The sequence below is a fragment of the Orycteropus afer genome, unplaced genomic scaffold (assembly GCF_000298275.1).
Source record: "Orycteropus afer afer isolate SDZICR_OR568_19922 unplaced genomic scaffold, OryAfe1.0 scaffold00017, whole genome shotgun sequence".
Lineage (NCBI taxonomy): Eukaryota > Metazoa > Chordata > Mammalia > Tubulidentata > Orycteropodidae > Orycteropus > Orycteropus afer.
Window position 1 is genome coordinate 15,099,883 of NW_006921604.1, and position 18,794 is coordinate 15,118,676.

The window sequence follows — 18,794 nt, forward strand, 5'->3', positions numbered from 1 at the left end:
TTTTGTTTTTTTCATGCAAATTCTTCTGCTAGTTGGGGTTTAGTCCACTTCTATATCCTTCTCTTCAAGGCTCAGGGGTTGAGGATTATCTTCTGTGTCTGTGTTAACTGGTTCCCTTTTTCTTTGTTGAAGAGGGTCTGTGCAGTCTTTCTGCCTATTCCTCCCTCTTGGAATGAATCCAAAAGTCTAGGACTCTTGAGCATGAACTAACACTCTTGACAAAATGCAGATTTCTTCTTCATCATGGGAGCCTCAGCTATGCAATTAGGGCATTTAAACTGATTGAATCAGACCCATTCTGATTATGTAGGATAATCTTACTTACTTAAAAACAACTTATTATGTACTTTAATCCACAGCTAACAAATGCCTTTATAGCTAGACTTAGATTCATGTTTGATTGAAAATTTGAGACTATAGTTTAATCAGGTTTTACACCTCTAAAGACTGTCACCATGAGTAATGTTGAAAGTTATCTTACTTACTTGCTTCTAAAAGCATTTTTCCAATGGCATATAGAGTCTCCTACTCTTTCTGAACTTTCAATAGAGAAGGAGTAAAGACTACTATTGCTTTTGGAGACATAGCCCATTGGCAGCTTCTGGTGAAAAAATTCCAGATGAAAGATGAAAATAAACTTGAACATGGTTTCTATTTGCTTGTTTAAGTTCAAGACAACATTTGAAAAATGTCATTCTATATAAAACCAAACTCGTTGTTGAGTTTATTCCAACTCATGGTGACCCTATAGGACAGAGTAAAACTGTCCCACAGGATTTTCGAGGCTGTAATCTCTATGGAAGCAGACTGTCACATCTTTCTTCTGTGGAACAGCCTGTGGGTATGAACCATTGACCTTTTGGTTAGCAGCTGTGTGCTGCTTAACCACTGAACCACCAGGGCTCCTCCCATTCTGTATGGCTCCAAGAAATAGAAATAGGAACAAATATATGGCAAATAAAATGAGAGATTTTAGCTCAGTAAGTGAAAGAGCATTATAATAGTGCATCCAAAGTTGAAATAGATGCATTCAAGCAGTGATTGGGGAACTCTTGGCAGACTGGCTGTACAAGAGATTCAAGCTTGGGGAAGATGACTGGATTAGATAATTTTTAGGTTTCTTCCATTCCTGAGAGTTTACAATTCTGGTGCTGGAGAAATTGCTGAAGGCTTCTAAAATCAGTTCTGAATATGAAGGTCAAAATCACTTGAGGAAATAAATTAATTTAAATTCCAGGGAACACAAACCAAATTTTTTCAAGGTCATTTGAAAATATTAAACGTGTGAGTATAGGAAGTAAATGTTTTAAAAATGTAGTGCCTTAATGTGATTCTAGACTTTTGTCACTATCTTTATTTTCTCTGATTCTTTATTTTGAGAAATTACATAATATACTTAGGACAATAAAACTTGAATGTTTCATTCCTTTCTCATTTATTTTTCTTTCTCTCAAAAAATCAATTAATTATTGGTGGAAGATAGATGTAGTATGGTTTTTCTGGCCATAATTTTTATAACTCCCACCGGATTACTGGGTGGAACCATGCAAATAAGATGTGTAGAACTCAGATGTTGGGACTGGTTAGTTTTTCTGTTCTGCCAGGCTTAAAATGAGTCCTCCAGAGGCAGAGATGAGATATCATTGCCACCAAGAAAGAAGAGCTGGAGGTGAAGTAGAGTGCATCTTTGGGCCCGAGATCCATGCACTGGACCTCCCTGGCAGTGATGCATGGCAGAGAGACACCCCAGCAGAGAAAAATTATCTCAGTGGAACCCTAGGCATGAGACAGATCTTACCTGACCCACAGAGTGAGAAATCTGAGAGCCCTTGGGCAGGAATCTTGCTGATGGAGTAGGGTGCGCCTAAAAGAGCTAAAAGAGCTTTGTAACACTTTCCCTAGCAGGACAGAGACCAGACTGAGAGGCCAAGCGCCAGAAAGGTGTGCCTGAGGGCATACCAGAGGGAGGACTGCCCTGATCAAAGAATTGTATCCTGAGTGTGTTCCTGAATCTGAATTGTGGCCTGTTACTTCCCTAATAAACCCCATAATCATGAGCATTGTTTGTGGGTTCTTTGTGGTCACTGCAACAAATTATCGAACCAACCAGAGAAACAGTGAGTAACGTGGGAGGGATGGTTTGTGTCAGAGTTGGTAAAAGGCTGGAGGGTGTCAGCATGTGTGGCTTCATAGTAATAAGTTTTGGGGTGCTGATGGTGATACTGTCTTCCTCTTGTGAAATTAGAGGAGGTCAGAAGATGCCACGTCCTTGCCCTTTTTGCAACAGAGAATCAACAAAGCATTTAAGAATTAGCTTAGTATTTTATTTTAGTGTTCAAAAACTCAGAAGCCAATATAGACCTCAATAACTATAAATTTAAATTTTTTGGAGATTAACTCTTAATTGCTTTGAACAAAATTTGCTTTTTTCCTAAATTTTTAGAAGTAATTTTGGACAAAACAAATATAGTATTGGCTGGGATGGTGAAATATAATTACTTAGAGCAAATGATTAAATTAAAAATGGGGTATAATAGATAAGTGTTGTATTATATGCTATTATTGTAATAGAATATCTGAGGAGTTCTATTTCTAAAGACTTGTGAATTTAATACTGACATGTTATTTTCTTTTGCAACACAATTAAATCTAACAGTTAATTATTAGGTTTTGCATTGTTGTGATTTCAGTGATGAGAAATTCCCTACATCATTCCAGTAAACTATTATACAAAGCAAGTACCAGGTACTTTGTTTTCATAGCAAATTATGTGCATTATCAAGAAACTTATCTGTAGAGTCTTTGAATCATGAAACTAAGTTGAATATTATGAAAAGCATTATGTAGTTCAGCTATATGAACTTAGTGACAGAAGAAAGGATATGCTCCAGGATATTAAAGCCACCTTTGTTTTACAAAATGTATTTATTTTCCTTCTGTGTCTTTCAGAACTAACGTTTCACCACAATCATTTTCTTGTGTTTGGTTTGGCAGCTGATGGATCATTTGAAAGCTGGAATTGAAGATGTGTGTGGGCAATGGAGCCATTACCAAGTGAGAGATAAGTAAGGAAGCCAAGAATTTCATTACCTGGGAAAGAATATTTGTGGTATGGAGAGCCTCCAAAGGTTACTTTGGAGCTGGTCATAAAACTGAAAGAAGCTGGAGGAATAGGATTAGGAAGATAAAAGTCCTGGGAGCCATGCTATATGAATAGCCTTTTGGAAGTCCTGGGAATGCGCAGCCTGAAAAACAAAGAGCTGTCAGATAGAGGAGGCCACAGCCTTGCTCTGGGTTGCTTCAGAGAGAAGAAATAGTACAACTGATGGATGGAAGTGGGAAAATTTAGATGTAAGCTTAGAACAAAGGAAAGGCTTCCAATGATAAGAACAGCTCAGCCATGGGAAGAATGGTGTCTTCATTATCTGACTCTGTGGAGAGTCTCATTGAGGATGAAGAGGAGAGAGTTTGCAATTCTATTTGGCTGTTGGAGAATGTAGCAGATAGCAGCAGCAGAGTTAGCCAAGTGAAGGATGTCTTCTCTCTAGGCCTCACCTTCCATGTTCTCCAGACCCTAAACATATGAATGTTGGTAATGCCAAAGGGACCAGAACTGAAAAGAATAGCTGTTGTGGGATGAAACCAAAAACCAAACACACTGCCATCAAGTCGGATCCGACTCATAGCAAACCCTCCTTGGGTTTTCGAGGTAGTATCACTACAAAAGTAGATTGCCCAACCTTCCTTCCGAGTGTTGTGGGGTGGTGGCAGATAAAAGGAAAACTTAGAGCTTTATGGTGGGTTCTTTTTATGAGATGGAAACAAGAACAGTTTTATCAGTCCTCATTGTGAGAAAGTAGGATTTAAATTGTTTGAAAATACAGTGATCCAGATTTTAGGTCATGAATTTTTAAGTCCCAACCCTACAGTTCTCCCTACAGGAAAAAAAAAAAAAAAAAAATCATTCCATATTCTTTCATTTAATCAAATCTGTATCTTGAGTACTTTACAAGGTGCTAGGCAGATATCAAGGCAGATATAAGATACATTCCCTGTCTTCACAATATAGTAGATGGGCTGTTGTTGTTATGTGCCATCAAGTCAGACCAACTCATAGTGACCCCTCCTTGGGTTTCTGAGGCAGTATCACTAAGGAAGTAGATTGCCCAATCTTTCCTCTGAGGAGTGGCTTGTGGGTTTGAACCACCAGCCTTCTGGTTACCAGTCAAGTGCCTAAGCACTATGTTACCAGAGCTCCCTAGTAGATGGGCAGTGGGAGAAAAATAGAGAAAAAACCTGAAAAATTGTTATGATCAATATGACAAGTGATTATATATTTAAAAAAAAAAAAGTAAATGCAAAGAACTATGTTGTTAGGTGCTGTCAAGTTGGCTCCAACTCAGAAACCTTATGTACAACAGAACAAAACACTGCCTGGTCCTGTGCCAGCCTTACAACCCTTGCTATACTTGAGCCCACTGTTGCAGTCGTCTCACTGAGGGCCTTCCCCTCTTTCCTTGACCCTCCACTTTACCAAGCATGATATCCTTCTTCAGGGAATGGTCCTTTCTGACAACATGACCGAAACAGGTGAGATGAAGTCTCACCATTCTCACTTCCAAGGAGCATTCCGGCTGTACTTCTTCTAGGAAATATTGGTTAGTTCTTTTGGTAGCTCATGATACTTTCAGTATTCTCCAACACCACAACTCAAAAGCATCAACTTTTCTTTGGTCTTCCTTATTCACTGTCCAGCTCTCACATGCCTACAAGGTGATTGAAAATAGCATGGCTTGGGTTATATGTACCTCAGTCTAATTTTTGCTCTTCTTTAAAGAGGCCTTTTGCAGCATACTGGCCCAGTGCAATATGTCATCTGATGTCTTGATGGCTGCTTTCATTAGTGTTGATTGTAGAATCATGTAATATGAAATCTTTGACAAATCCAATTTTTTCTCCATTTATCGTGATGCTGTTTATCGGTCCAGTTGTGAGGATTTTTGTTTTCTTTATGTTGAGATGTAATCCATACTGCAGACTGTAGTCTTTAATTTTCATCAGTGAGTTCTTTGAGTTATCCTCACTTTCAGCAAGCAAAGTTGGGTCATCTGAGTATTACAGGTTGTTAATGAGTCTTCCTCCAATCTCAATGACGTGCTTCTCTTCATATAGTCCAGCTCCTTGGATTATTTACTCAGCATTAAGATTGCATAAGTATGGTGAAAGGATACAACCTTGGCACACTCCTTTCCTGATTTTAAGCCATGCAGTATCCCCTCGTTCTGTTTGAATGACAGCCTCCTGGTCTATGTACAGGTTCCTCGTGAGTACAATCAAGTGTTCTGGAATTGCCATTCTTCTCAATGTTATCCACAATTTGTTATGATTCACACAATCAAATGCTTGTGCATAGTCAAAAAAACACAAGTAAACATCATTCTGGTATTTGCTTTTAGCCAAGTACTATCTGACATCAACAATGATATTCCTCATTCCACATCCTCTTCTGAATCCAGCTTGCATTTCTAGAAGTTCTCTGTCAATATACTGCTGCAACCATTTCTGAATTTCTTTGGCAAGATTTTGTTTGTTGTAAGTAAAATTTTGCTGAAGATAATTCAAACCAGTTGCAGCAGTATATTGACAGAAAAATTCACATATGCAAAGAACTATAGTAATACAGAAATGGAGGAGGGTGACTTTTGAAAATAAATGAAAAGTTCTCTAGGCAAGGTGTTCCTTGGTGGTACAAAAGGTTAATTTGCTCAGCTACTAACTGAAATGTTGGAGGTCCAAATCCATTCAGAAGCACCTAGGAAAAAAGGCCTGACAATTTATTGTCAAAAAATCCGTCACTGAAAACTTCATGGAGCACTGTTCTACTCTGACATCTGTGGGACAATATTGACTCCATAGTAACTGGTTATTGATTCTCTAGGCAAAGAAGAATGGTAAGCATTCCAAGTAGCAATAGCAGTGTATTTAAATGTCCTGAGGCAGAAAGGAGCATAGCATTGTCTGGAGACAGACAGAAAGGGTGATATAGTGAGACAAGAGACAAGCTTTGACCCATGTAATGCTAAGGACTTCTATACAACCACTTATGAGATAAAATTCAATTCAAGCTTTAAAAGTTATATCAAAGGCTTTGAAGTAGGGAAATGACATAAGTTTTGAAAAGAAAACCATAGCAATAATGTGGAGGCTAGATTAAAAAGACATATTAGTGGGAGTTGTTGTTGTTATGTGCCCTTTAGTCAGATATGACTCATTGCCACCACCTCCCTTGGGTTTCTGAGGCAGTATCACTATGGAAGTAGATTGACCAACCTTCCTTCCAAGGAATGGCTAATGGGTTTGAACCGCCAGCCTTCTGGTTAGAAGTCAAGTGCCTTAGGCACTATGCTACCACAGTTCCCATTAGTGGGAGGGAGACCTGTAAAAGGGTTGCACAATAGATTAAGAGTTGAAAACAAAAAACTACCAGTTTTCAAACATAAGGTGTGCTCCATGTGTCATGCTAGAGTTTACATATATTATATCTTACATAATTTCTTAAATGGGTAGGCATTAGGCTGCTAACCAGGTTGGTGGTTCAAACCCATCAGCTGCCAGCTGTTCCATGGGAGGAACATGAGGCAATCTACTTCTGTAAAGATTTACAGCCTTGGAAACCCTATGGGCGTTGATATGAGTCAGAGTCAATGCAATGGCAGTGGGTAATCTCTTAAATAGTCCTGTATGGTAGCTATTGTTCGCATTTTAAAGATGAGAGAATAAACTCCAAGGGGTTATTTAACCTGTTCTAAAGCACAACCATAATTTGAGTTCAGGTCTGACTTTAAAATCTCTTTTATTTTAAATGAACCACAGAGATCTCATACCATAAGGATAAGAAGCTAACAGAAGAGGTACTGAGATGTTTGAGATAAGCATGGTGACTGACAGGCTGTGAACTTGAGAAGAGAGCATTGAGGAAAGGGAAAATAAGAATGACTCTCAGGTTTCCTTATTGGGAGCTGAGGTAGAAAAAAAATGCTACGGTTAAATATATAAATTCTAGAAGAATGTTTAGAGATTAAATAATAGATTTTATTTGAGGTATTTCACGCATATGCTTAGAGAAGCTTTGGGAATTTAGTCTAAAGTTCTTGTTAGTGAGTAGATAATGGAATCTGTGGGCTTGGGTGTGAAGAGCAGAAGCAAAGAACAGGTCTCTGAGAAGCTCTAGGTCCTATGGGGCAAGTTAAAAGAGAGGAAGGTCAGAAGGAGACTGAGAAGAATTGGTCAGAGAGGTTGGAAAGGAAGCAAGAGTGAATCAGTGTGGAGGGTATGAGGAAATGACCCATGGCATTAGGAGACACAAAGTGGCAAGTAACATAAGGCAACAGTGACCACTGGATGTGAATGTTATAAAACCAATGGTCATTGATTTGGTGTCAGAGTAGAACTGTGCTCCATAAGGTTTTTCAATGGCTGATTTTTTGGCAGTAGATTGCCAGGCCTTTCTTTCAAGTTGCCCCTGGGTGGACTTGAACTTCCAGTCTTTTTAGTTTGTAGCTGAGCTCATTTGTACCACTTTAAAAAAAAATCCATTGCCATCTAGTCAATTCCAACTCATTTTGACCCTATAAGACAGAGTAGAACTTCCTCATAGGGTTTCTTAGGTTATAATCTTTATGGAAGCAGACTGTCATATCTTTCTCCTGCAGTGGGTGGGTGGGTTCAAACCACTGATCTTTCAGTTAGCAGCCAAGTGCTTAACCATGGTGCTACTAGGGCACCTTTGCACCACCTGGGGACTCCCATTTTATAGGTCAAGGTGAGCTCAGTGAGAGGAGTGTCATGGAAGTGAACACTAAGAAGTTTTGACAGTGAATTGGGGAATAAACAGAAACAATGGCATGTTATGAAGGAGAGTAGAAAAGCAGAAGGCAGAGAGGTAACCCAGTTGGAGCAAGAATGAACATGTATGTGTCAAACACAAATCAAAAAGATTAGGGAATCATAGACTGTTACACCTGGAGGAGTCTTAACTAATAATGAGTCCAACTGCCTCACAGACCAGGGAATCAATCAAAAGATAATAAGCCAGCAGTCCAGGAAGTTACGTTCTCTTCCAGAAGAGAAAGCAGGCAAACAACCTACTCTTTGAATGTAAAATGATTAAAAGTGTTGAAAATTCCTGCTACAAACAAATGGCAGTCTCTGAAGGCGGCCACATGCATACGTGCAGCTCAATCCCTAATGGGCTGGCCAGAATACACGACAATAGTCAGCACCCATCAGTGTCTAGCCTATTCAGTGTCTCCATCATTTAGACTGTCGGGACATGTGTGTGTGGGTTTGTTTTTTTTTTCCTTTCTCCCCCTAAATTGGCAGGATTCAAAATGATCTGCAATATAATGGGGCAAAACTACTGTAACTACCAGACCATTTAAACTTATTGGGTTCTAGTTGAATAGGCCAGTATTACTGTAAGTGCAGCTGCCGCTGTTATGAGCTATTAGAATGGAACACTTGTTCAAAAGCCGCAACCACCCTCATTTCTTCTCTCACAATTGGAACTGCACTGTGCTGTACCTCCCCCACTTCCCACTGACATACACTTATTGCCCTGATTGCTGCTTGTCCTTCCTTTTGTTTAGTTGATTTTCAATGTATGTTGGCCAGTGGGCCATTTTTTTCTTTATTTAAAAAAATGTATAAATACAATGATTTTTTTTTTTTTTTGTAAATGTGTTAAAAGGCTATGAATTCCAGGCACTGCCTTGGTGGTTTTCAGAATAAAGTTAAGTAGACATTTAAGAAAAAAATATACATACTTACATCACATCTACAGAGACTGAAGATTTCCAAAATGTTAATTTTCATTTTTAGGTTTAAGAAGTTTGATCATAGATACTTACGGAAAATCCTAATCCGAAGCAACCAGCCAAAATCAAGTATTGTTTCTTTGTACAAGAAGCTGGAAATGAAACAAGCCGTTGAGATGGTAGAGATGGGGATACTGAGTTCCACAGCTTTCCTGACCCCCCACCAGTAAGTCCTATCTGCTTTTTGATCTAGATTTTCAAAGTCAGAATTCCAAGAGGGACTAAATCATTATTGCATTTAAAGGTAATCTTAGGAGGGAAGAGGCAGAAATATGAGGAAGAAATCATGATGTAATGATTGTCTAAGTCTTGGCATCTTGTGGCTTGGCTTATGCCCAACATGTTTTCACCTACTTTCTGAAAACTCCTTCCTAGCAAAAGTTACCTACTTACAGTTAAATGACTCCTTTCTTGGGGAGAGAGAGGCTAGTGAATTTATACAAAATTACAAGATAGTTCATAAGCTGTTCTCTTTATCTTCCTGATTAAAATTACTTTAGAATACCTACTCTTTAGACTTTGCTGTTCCTACTGTTGTATTTTTTTTATTATTTGTTTTTTTCGATTGACTCATTTCTCTTACTCTCCTGAATGAGGAGAGGCAGAGTCAACCTCCTATGATGCTAACTTGGATTTGGGGATGAGTAGTATAATGAGGAGGTTCTGGATGGTGCAAAGAGTTAAGTGTTGGGCTACTAACCACAATGTTGGTGGTTCAAACCCACCCAGAGGTTTCTCAGGAGAAAAACATGGCTACCTACTTCCAAAAGGTCATACCTATGAAAACCCAATGGAGTGCAGTTCTACTCTAAAACACATGGACTCACTATGTTTTGTTTTTGGTAGTAGTGAGGAGTGGCATTTAGTGGGTTATTTAAAGTGGAAACTGGATTTGTAATTTTGTCTAAAGCAAAAGTCTATGTGAGATTGTGAGACTTTGACTTGAGTCTATGTAAGGCCAGGAAGAGGCTAGGGCTTCCTGGGGAAAGGATGCCGTAGGAAGTTGGTATGGAGGTGAGGTGATAAGGAAGGAAGATACCAAAATATAAATCCATCATTACACAATAGCTTCCATTTAAAACACGACACTTCTCTTGAAGTATCTGGAGACTAATTTTCCCAAGAAGTGGTTAAGTATCTTTTAAGGCTTCCTTGGTTTTCCCAGGATACTTGGTCTGACATTTAACAAAAGCCCCTTCAAAGTCACAAGAATTAATTTATGTCCTAAAGGTGATCAGTTTTCTTCCCAGAAATGGTTTAAGAATTGGGGAAAGTCATTACAACATGCATTTAGGAGAAGAAACACCGCCCCCCCCCCATCCTGTCATCTTCAGCAGGTAAAAACATTGGTCATGAGCTTCAATTAGGTCTTCACCTTTAAAGAACAAGTTGAGAGAAGAGCTAAGAATAGGTAGTAATGAAACTGACACTAATGTCTGAGTGTTATTTCTGAGATAACACCTTCATCCCTTACATGTTAATGAATCAGAAACACTCTCACCTTTCTTACATGCCTTGGGGAAAATGTAAACATCTAAACCAGATTCCCTGAGGGGATCTCAGTATAAATTGGAAGCTTGTTGCCTTATTTCTTGAAGTTGCTTTTGTTTGTTTGTTTTAGTGCTTCCCATTACATGGTTTTAAGGAAACTTCTGAAACTGAAATGGGAATGTGCTTACATACATTTATTGGTAATGCCATGCTGAACCAGATAGGAGCCTGAGGCAAAAGGAAATATCAGTAATATTGATCCTATTTATTGAAAATTTTGATATTATATTCATTGTGGCTTTTTGCACTCATCTTTATTTTATAAAATATTGCATTAAAACATTACTTATCTTGCTTATTGAAGTTTTTTGACATGCCTTACATTTTGTGCCTAAGGTGAGTGCCTCACTTACCTCACCTTAGACCCAACACTGCATATTGGGCACCGATGATAGGCCAGGCACTGTGGAAGCAGACATAGTCCCTGCTGCCATGGAGATCATATCTAGTAAGGTCAGATACAATAATAATAAGTCACCTGAACATGTACTCATGCAGAATAGGGAGGTAGGCAGTGTATAACGGAAGTGGTGACCATCATCTGGTCCCCAGCATTTTGTCTGCTCACATAAGGATGAGTCGCAGCTACCTGGATGTTTTGGAGGAGGCTAGACAGGTTCTGATAGTTTAGAGCAGTAAGGACTTCATTGGACTTCTTACTAGTTATGTGAGCACTTGGTATAGATATGTAGGGCTGTTTATCACAAAAGAGAATCAGTCTATCCTGTAGTAAAATGTACTATGAATCTTGGCACTATGTTGCATAGGTCATAAGCAATTGCCCCAGTTTCTGATCTCAAGACAATTTTTAAACCAGCTTTATTTGGAAGAGGCCCCACTTTAGTCAATTATTTTTCAGATTTTGATTCAAGATGAGTAAGACAGCCTTATAAGTAAGAGACTTTTCTTCCTCCTAATGCCAAAAACAGTGAGTTTACTGAGGTGGGAAAGGGGTTTTTTAAAAGCTGATGTTTAATACGTGTTTAGTATTTGAAACACATTTATTTGATCTCATCAGAAATCTGTAGGACGTCTAGTAAAAAAGGAATTCCTCTCCTAAGATCAAAGCAGTTAATGTTTTGAACAACAAACCTTTATACAATAAGAGGAAAAAGAACTGTATACTCAGCTCTCTTTTTATTATTGTGTATGAGATGATGACAGCAAAATGCACATTAATTTTTCTTTTGTCAGGAATTGAAGCAATTGTTTCAAGAGATTTAAATTTCCAAAACCCTGTGACCTTTGGGAGACTACTATATATACTATATATACTACTACCAGAAGTTGCATATAGCACAGTGAAGAAGATGTTGATTCTACGAAATTCCCTTACTTTTACATACATCATCTTATTTGACTCTCTAAATAGTGCTAAGAAATAGGTAGTGTATGTATTTTGATGATTGTTTTAAATATGAGACACTATGTCTTGTGGAGCAGTGCCTAAGGCATTTGACTGCTAATCAGAAGGTTGGTAGTTCAAACCCCCCAGCTGTTTCACAGAAGGAAGATGGGGCAATCTACTTCCATAAAGATTTACCATCTTGGAAATCCAATGGGGGTACTATGAGTCGGAATTGACTTGATGGCAGTGTTTGTTTTTATAGTTTATGCCTCACCAGTGAGTGATTAAACTTTATATCAGGTAATAGAGATTCAAACCGATTAAAAGTGTTGCTTCTACAAACATTGTATGATCCCTCTTTACATGAAATATTCAGAATATGGAAACACATAGAATTAAAATTTTTTAGTGAGTACCTCAGGTTGGGGGTAGGAGGAAATTAGTGCTAAATCTGTACTGGGTTTCTGGGTTCTGTCTGGGGTGATATAAACCTTTTGGAAATAAATAGTGGTTGGAGTGTAACATGGTGAAATAATTGATATCTTTGAATTGTACACTTAAAAATGATTAAAATGGTAAACTTTTGGTTAAATATATTTGACTGTGAACAAAATTAAGATTAAAAATGTAAATGCATAAATATTTTGATTAATATTAAAAGGGTATTAAGATATTTATAAAATATATGCATTGGCATTGAGGATGAGAAAGACAGAGAGAGTTACATGGGCAGTACAAACAACAAATATGAACCCCTTTGCAAATACAATACTGAGTTGTCAATGAAAGCAAACATGGGTATAGGGACGGATAGATGGGTGAACAAGCTAAACAATTATGTATGTCTAAATGGAGAGTGTATCCAAGATCATATACAGGGTTGGCAGACAATGGGCCTCTCAGGGTGCAGAAGAGTATGAAGGGATGGACACTGGGAGGAGGTAACTATGGGGAGGAAGTGGGAGGGGAGCTGCTGCATTGTAAATTTTGGTCAATGACATGAGACAAAGTATATGTGAACTGCTGTATGAAAAGTGAATTTACTCTGTAAATCTTCACCCAAATCCTAATAAAAAAAAAATGCATTGTTGTTGTTGTTGTTATGTGCCATCCAGTCAGACCCGACTCATAGCGACCCCTCCTTGGGTTTCTGAGACAGTATCACTACAGAAGTAGATTGCCCCATCTTCCTTCTGAGGAGTGGCTGGTGGGTTTGAACCGCCAGCCTTCTGGTTAGCAGTTAAGTGCCTTAGGCACTATGCTACCAGAGCTCACAAAATATATGCATTATGCACTATAAAATTTCACATTATTATATTTGAAATTTCCTTAACTTGTCATTTATAAAACAGTGAAAAATAACTTTATTGTGCAGTAAGAAATTTTTAATTGATCACATACTGACAGCTATTCATTTAAATTCATGCATTCTTATTCTGAAGACCCTGGAATGCAGAGTCTAGTGGCATTTTTGTTCATTTCCATACTGGAAATGTGTATGTTGTGGGGAGTAATGACATTTTCTTCCCATTCTGTCATTCTTAATGTTGCTCATCTTGGTGACCTGGCTACAAAGACACAAGGCTAACCACACACACTGAATAGACAGAAACACCCTCACCTTTCTTACATGGCCTGGGGAAAATCTAAACATATAAACTAGATATCAGTATAAATAGAAAGTTTCTGTTTTATTTCTCATTGAGGTTGTTTTGTTTGTTTTAGGCACATGAGGCACAGTATTTACTCAGTGGGCACCTCCTTCAGTCATCTTAGTGTGTATTTCCCACAGATTTCATTTTCTAAAGCAATGAAAAGAAGATGGCTTCTTCTAAATGAATCAGGGTGTAATATTTGATCTCTTGATAATTCACACTATGGTATGAATAGAAACATCTATTAGATGTACTAGTGTGTTTAGACTTGAAGCCTCTTTTCCCACTGTTACAGCATTTGATAAAAAAAAAAAAAAGCACAGTTAAAAGATATGTGAACATTTTATTCAATTTTGTTTAGATTCAGCTGCTCAGAGTTAGTTTGATATTGTTGTTGTTGCTGTTGTTGTTATGTGCCCTCGAGTCAGACCCGACACACAGTGACCCCTCCTTGGGTTTCCCAGGCAGTATTTGGGCAATCCTACTTCCGTAGTGATACTGCCTCGGAAACCCAAGAAGGGGTCTCTATGAGTCGGGGCGGACTCGACGGCACATAGCAACAACAACAACAATCACTATGGAAGTAGATTGTTCCATCTGCCTTCCAAGGAGTGGCTGGTGGGTTTGAACCACCAGCCTTCTGGTTAGCAGTCAAGTGCCTTAGGCACTACGCTACCAGAGCTCCCAGTTTGATATTGTTGTTGTTGTTATTTGCCATCGAGTCGGCCCCGACTCATAGCGACCCCTCCTTGGGTTTCCGAGGCAGTATCACTACGGAAGTAGGATTGCCCAACCTTCCTTCCGAGGAGTGGCTGGTGGGTTTGAACCGCCAGCCTTCTGGTTAGCAGTCAAGTGCCTTAGCCACTATGCTACCAGAGCTTGATATTAGTAGCCATAAAATTATCACAGAATTTCTACTTAAAGACAGAGATTTCCTTGTCCTGAATGTTCCAGTGACAACATTCTTTTAGTTTATAATTTTAATTTTGTGATCTAGGGATTACTACCAGTTCAGTTTTTCTAAGAATTTTATCATGATATGAGCATTCTAGGAATAATTCTGCTTATGAAGGTACATATGGAGAACTCCAGGTGCCACCTTGCCCACACTAACCATCCCTCTGTGTAATTTTATGCTGCAGCTTCTTAGCATGCACCAGTGAGAGATGAGACCTTTGAAATTTCTGTACTATTTATTCCGACCAGCAGCCAGAAGTAATTAAATCTGTTTCTTCCCCAAATCGTCAATTATAAACCAGAGACAGTGCTAAGTTAGGTCTGCTGTTCTGTCAAGTTTAACTTTACCTATTTGATTGTTTTATTATAAACACAGAAAATGGAACTGTTTGACTAGCTGTTGTTTCTGCTTAGCAATAGAATACACTCACCATAAACAGAGGGGTGTGTTCAGATTGTGTGTTTGTTCAGGGTGGGCTGAGGTTGAGGGGTGTATTTAAATCAGAATAAATTTTATTTGAAGGGCATTTAAACAGCTAGGCTGAAATGCCCTAATAATGTTTAAAACACCAAGGGTGGTCACTGAATGTTAATAGAAGGGACTTAGTAGTTCTGAAATATATAAATTCTAATTTCAATAATTTTGTAGAAAGGGCATTAATCAGTCTACAGATAGCATTGCTAAATAAAATCTAGAGTTACCTTGATATCCAGTATCCAAGCCCTTAAAAATCTTTCACAAAGCATACATTACTTTCAACCTTTTCTTACTATTTTGGATGTTACGTTTAGAAATATATACTTAAAAGGCAGCCTATATTGAAACTAATTATTACCATTTTTGTGATCAATTAGCCAAAGAACTTTTGCAAGAAGATATTTAATCCTTCTACTCACTCCTGCATTCAGAAGAGCAGCCATTTGGAAAAAAAGAAAAGAAAAAGAAAAACTCGGAAATGATGTAAACCAAGATGTTAAGAGAGGTGGTAGTATTAAAAGACCAAACCACACCCATTGCAGTTGATTCAATTCTGACTCATAGCATCCCTGTAGGACAGAGATGAACTGCCTCATAGAGTTTGCAAGGCTGTAAATCTTTACAGAAGCAGACTGCCACATCTTACTCCTGTGGAGTGGCTAGTATGTTAGCAGATAAGCACATAACCACTGTGCCACCAAGGCTCCTTGATAGCATTAAAAGGAGGGGTTAATTTTCTCCTTTTCTTATTTTCTACAGTGACTATATATTATCCATGTTACAAAAAGATTTTTTTTATTATTATTTTAAAAAAATAGAAACAAAAAACTACTGCTGCTAGATTGAAATCAAATATATTTGACACATGAGAATTCTGAACATAGCAATTTTATGACTTGTAATCCCAGAGGACAATTGTACATTGACTGCTAACCTGTGCATGACCTGATTTTGAGCACTATGGAGATAGGGGGACTCATGGTGAAGGAAATGTGTGGAGGTGCTCAGCACTGAAGCAATGAGTGGCCTGTGTTTAGAATCTCACATAAAGTGTCTCAAAGCTTAGCCTGGCTTTCATGGTGAGAATGGTCTAATTCCCTTGGTAAACATGATTCTAGCTTGTTATGATTATTTTTTAAGAGAAAATCTCTAAAGGAACAATTGCCAGATAAAAGTACTCATAAAACTTTAACGTTTCCTTGGATCAATGGTACTTAAAATGCAGTCTACACAGTGATATTTGTCAGTGAGCAGTTTGTCACCTGCCTGCAGTGAAATAAGGAGAGAAGTGAGAGCTTTTGGCTAGTAAATTTATTTCTTTTGATTCTAACAATAAAACATTTGGTTTTCATTTCATTATACCGTTTGAAATTTTTATTTTCTAATAATATTGTATTTTATTTACAATATTTATATACATATACAATATTTATATACAATATATATTATATATGTTGTTGTTGTTATGTACCGTCGAGTCAGATCCGACTCACAGCGACCCCTCCTTGGGTTTCCGAGGCAGTATCACTACGGAAGTAGATTGACCCATCTTCCTTCTGAGGAGTGGCTGGTGGGTTTGAACCACCAGCCTTCTGGTTAGCAGTCCAGTGCCTTAGGCACTATGCTACCAGAGCTCAATATTGTATTTTTATTGTATTTTATAAATGTGTCAGTTCCTGACAAATTTGGAGGAAGAAAAACAACTTAATTCAAGGTCTTTCACCACCTTAAATCTATTTTTTTTTAAATGGCTAGAATAATTTCCACATAAAAACTATAGGCTAAGGAACCATGTATTTGAAACTGTAAGTTTACGTTTGAATATCAGAACATGTTTTAATATTTCAGATGAATTTGCTAAAGTAATTAAATAATTAATTTTAGTTTTAGTAAAATTTATACAATTTAATAAGTATTAAGGCCATAAGGAAACATTATGTAAAGACAGGAGTTTTAGATCTCCACACCTCTTGCTAAGATGGAAGAATAATACCTGGATTCCTTCTAATGATGTTTTCAGGGCCCAGAGGATACAAGGAACTAAGAGGCTTTCCCCTGAAGATGTGGAGTCCATGAGGGAAATTCTGACACACAACATGTACCAAGTTCGACAAAGGGTGTGTATAAACCACTTGCAATGTCCCAAGTGCCTATCTTTGGAACCTGTCCTTCAGGAATCAGTTCTTATCCACGTTATCCTCTCTACAGTAGCCTCCAATTTCTCTCTGCTTAGTTTGGAGAACAGAAACTTGATTATTATCTTTCTGCTGAAAAAATCGGAACCTGTGGTATAAAGAGAAATGCAAACCCAGTTGCTGGCTCTAGGGGTCAGGCTGCTCTAGCTCTGCAGCCTTGTGCTTTCCTGAACCAGCAAGATTCCCTCTCCCTCCAGACACAAACAAGTGTCTGGAGGGAGAGGAAAAGAAAAAAGATGGAACCAGGGAGCAAATGACAGTCAAGGTGTTTCAAATGTACTGACTATGATAGAGTTTAGAAAATTGAGATGATTTAGATTAGAATATTGAAACTATATTAAAGCTTGAATAAAAAGAGACACATTAGGTATATCATTTTTAAATTTTGGACTGGATTTACATATTAAAAATAAGTAGGTATGCAGTCTATGCTAGCACTTGGGAACTGGTCCAAAGTGCATAGCAAGAATATTTCTAGGGTCAGCATGAGTCCCTTTGAAATTTTGACTTTGTCGAATGAAATTTAAACTTGTGTCCTCCAATCAGGAGTGCTGTCAAGTCTCAGGATTAAATTGTCCATCACAATTCTTGAGTTTGATCATAAGTTAATTCACCCTGAGGACCTTGGCTTTTGTGACTGTGTCAGAACATAGTCTTGATGAGACAAAAAAAAGGTCACAGATCCTCCTTTTTAGATTGAAAATGGTGAAATTAGGGAAGTTGGTTATCTCACTGTTATAGGTCACAAAACAAATTCAAATTAAGAATTTATATCTTCCAACCACCACCTAATGTTCTTTCCATGACTCCAGACTTACATAATCCAATGAAAGTTAATGTTTTCTGGTTTCCTGTTTCAGAAAAGTCAGTGATTAAGGAGAATGTGTCAGTGAAAAGGCTCTCTACCAGCACCAATCTTATCATGTTGTTGTTGTTGTTGTTATGTGCCGTCGAGTCGGCCCCGACTCATAGCGACCCCTCCTTGGGTTTCCGAGGCAGTATCACTACGGAAGTAGGATTGCCCAACCTTCCTTCCGAGGAGTGGCTGGTGGGTTTGAACCGCCAGCCATCTGGTTAGCAGGCAAGTGTCTTAGCCACTATGCTACCAGAGCTCCTTATCATACTTAGAGTAAATTCCACAGCTTTCAAATCTTTCCAAGTGAAACTATTTCAGCAAGACTATCACATTATTCCTTAGATAAGTAGATAAGAGCTTCCTGGTTTGAAGAGTATTGGTAGCTTAGTAAGGGAGGCCATGATGCAAAGGGTGCCTGTTACTCAGCCTTTCCCCCATGTTGGTGGAGGTTACATTTGAAGAAAGGTCCAGAAATGGAGATGGAGATCTTCAGACTCCAATCCAGTCTAAAAAACTGCCAACTTCCCATTCTCCATTTTATTCTTTGACACAGGTGCCCAGATTGCCAACTTTCTTTTTCATCAGTATGTCCATTCAGTCTGTCCTCAGGAGTTCTCCCTTCCAAGATATTCAGCATCCAACTTACTTATTGCCCCCAAATTTAAGCACATAGACCACTTGTAAATAATTTATTGCTGACTCCTATGGGAAGGCAAATGAAAAAAACATAAATAATAAACAGAAGAGAGTTATAGCTTCTGAAATGGCTTTATGCCTCCACGTTTATTGCTTTACTAGAATGTTGTTGTTGTTGTTAAGTGCCGTCGAGTCGTTTCCGACTCATAGCGACCCCATGCACAGCAGAACGAAACACTGCC

General features: G+C 38.3%; 1 protein-coding gene across 1 annotated transcript in view; it reads left to right on the plus strand.

The window, feature by feature from the left end:
- Window positions 1-18,794, plus strand: part of SLC9A4 (solute carrier family 9 member A4) — a 97,625-nt gene that overhangs the window by 61,281 nt on the left and 17,550 nt on the right. The window contains exons 7-9 of the mRNA XM_007959489.1: window positions 2,995-3,065; window positions 8,881-9,042; window positions 16,886-16,982. Coding sequence (XP_007957680.1) covers window positions 2,995-3,065; window positions 8,881-9,042; window positions 16,886-16,982 — 330 coding nt within the window. The remainder of the gene's footprint in view (window positions 1-2,994; window positions 3,066-8,880; window positions 9,043-16,885; window positions 16,983-18,794) is intronic.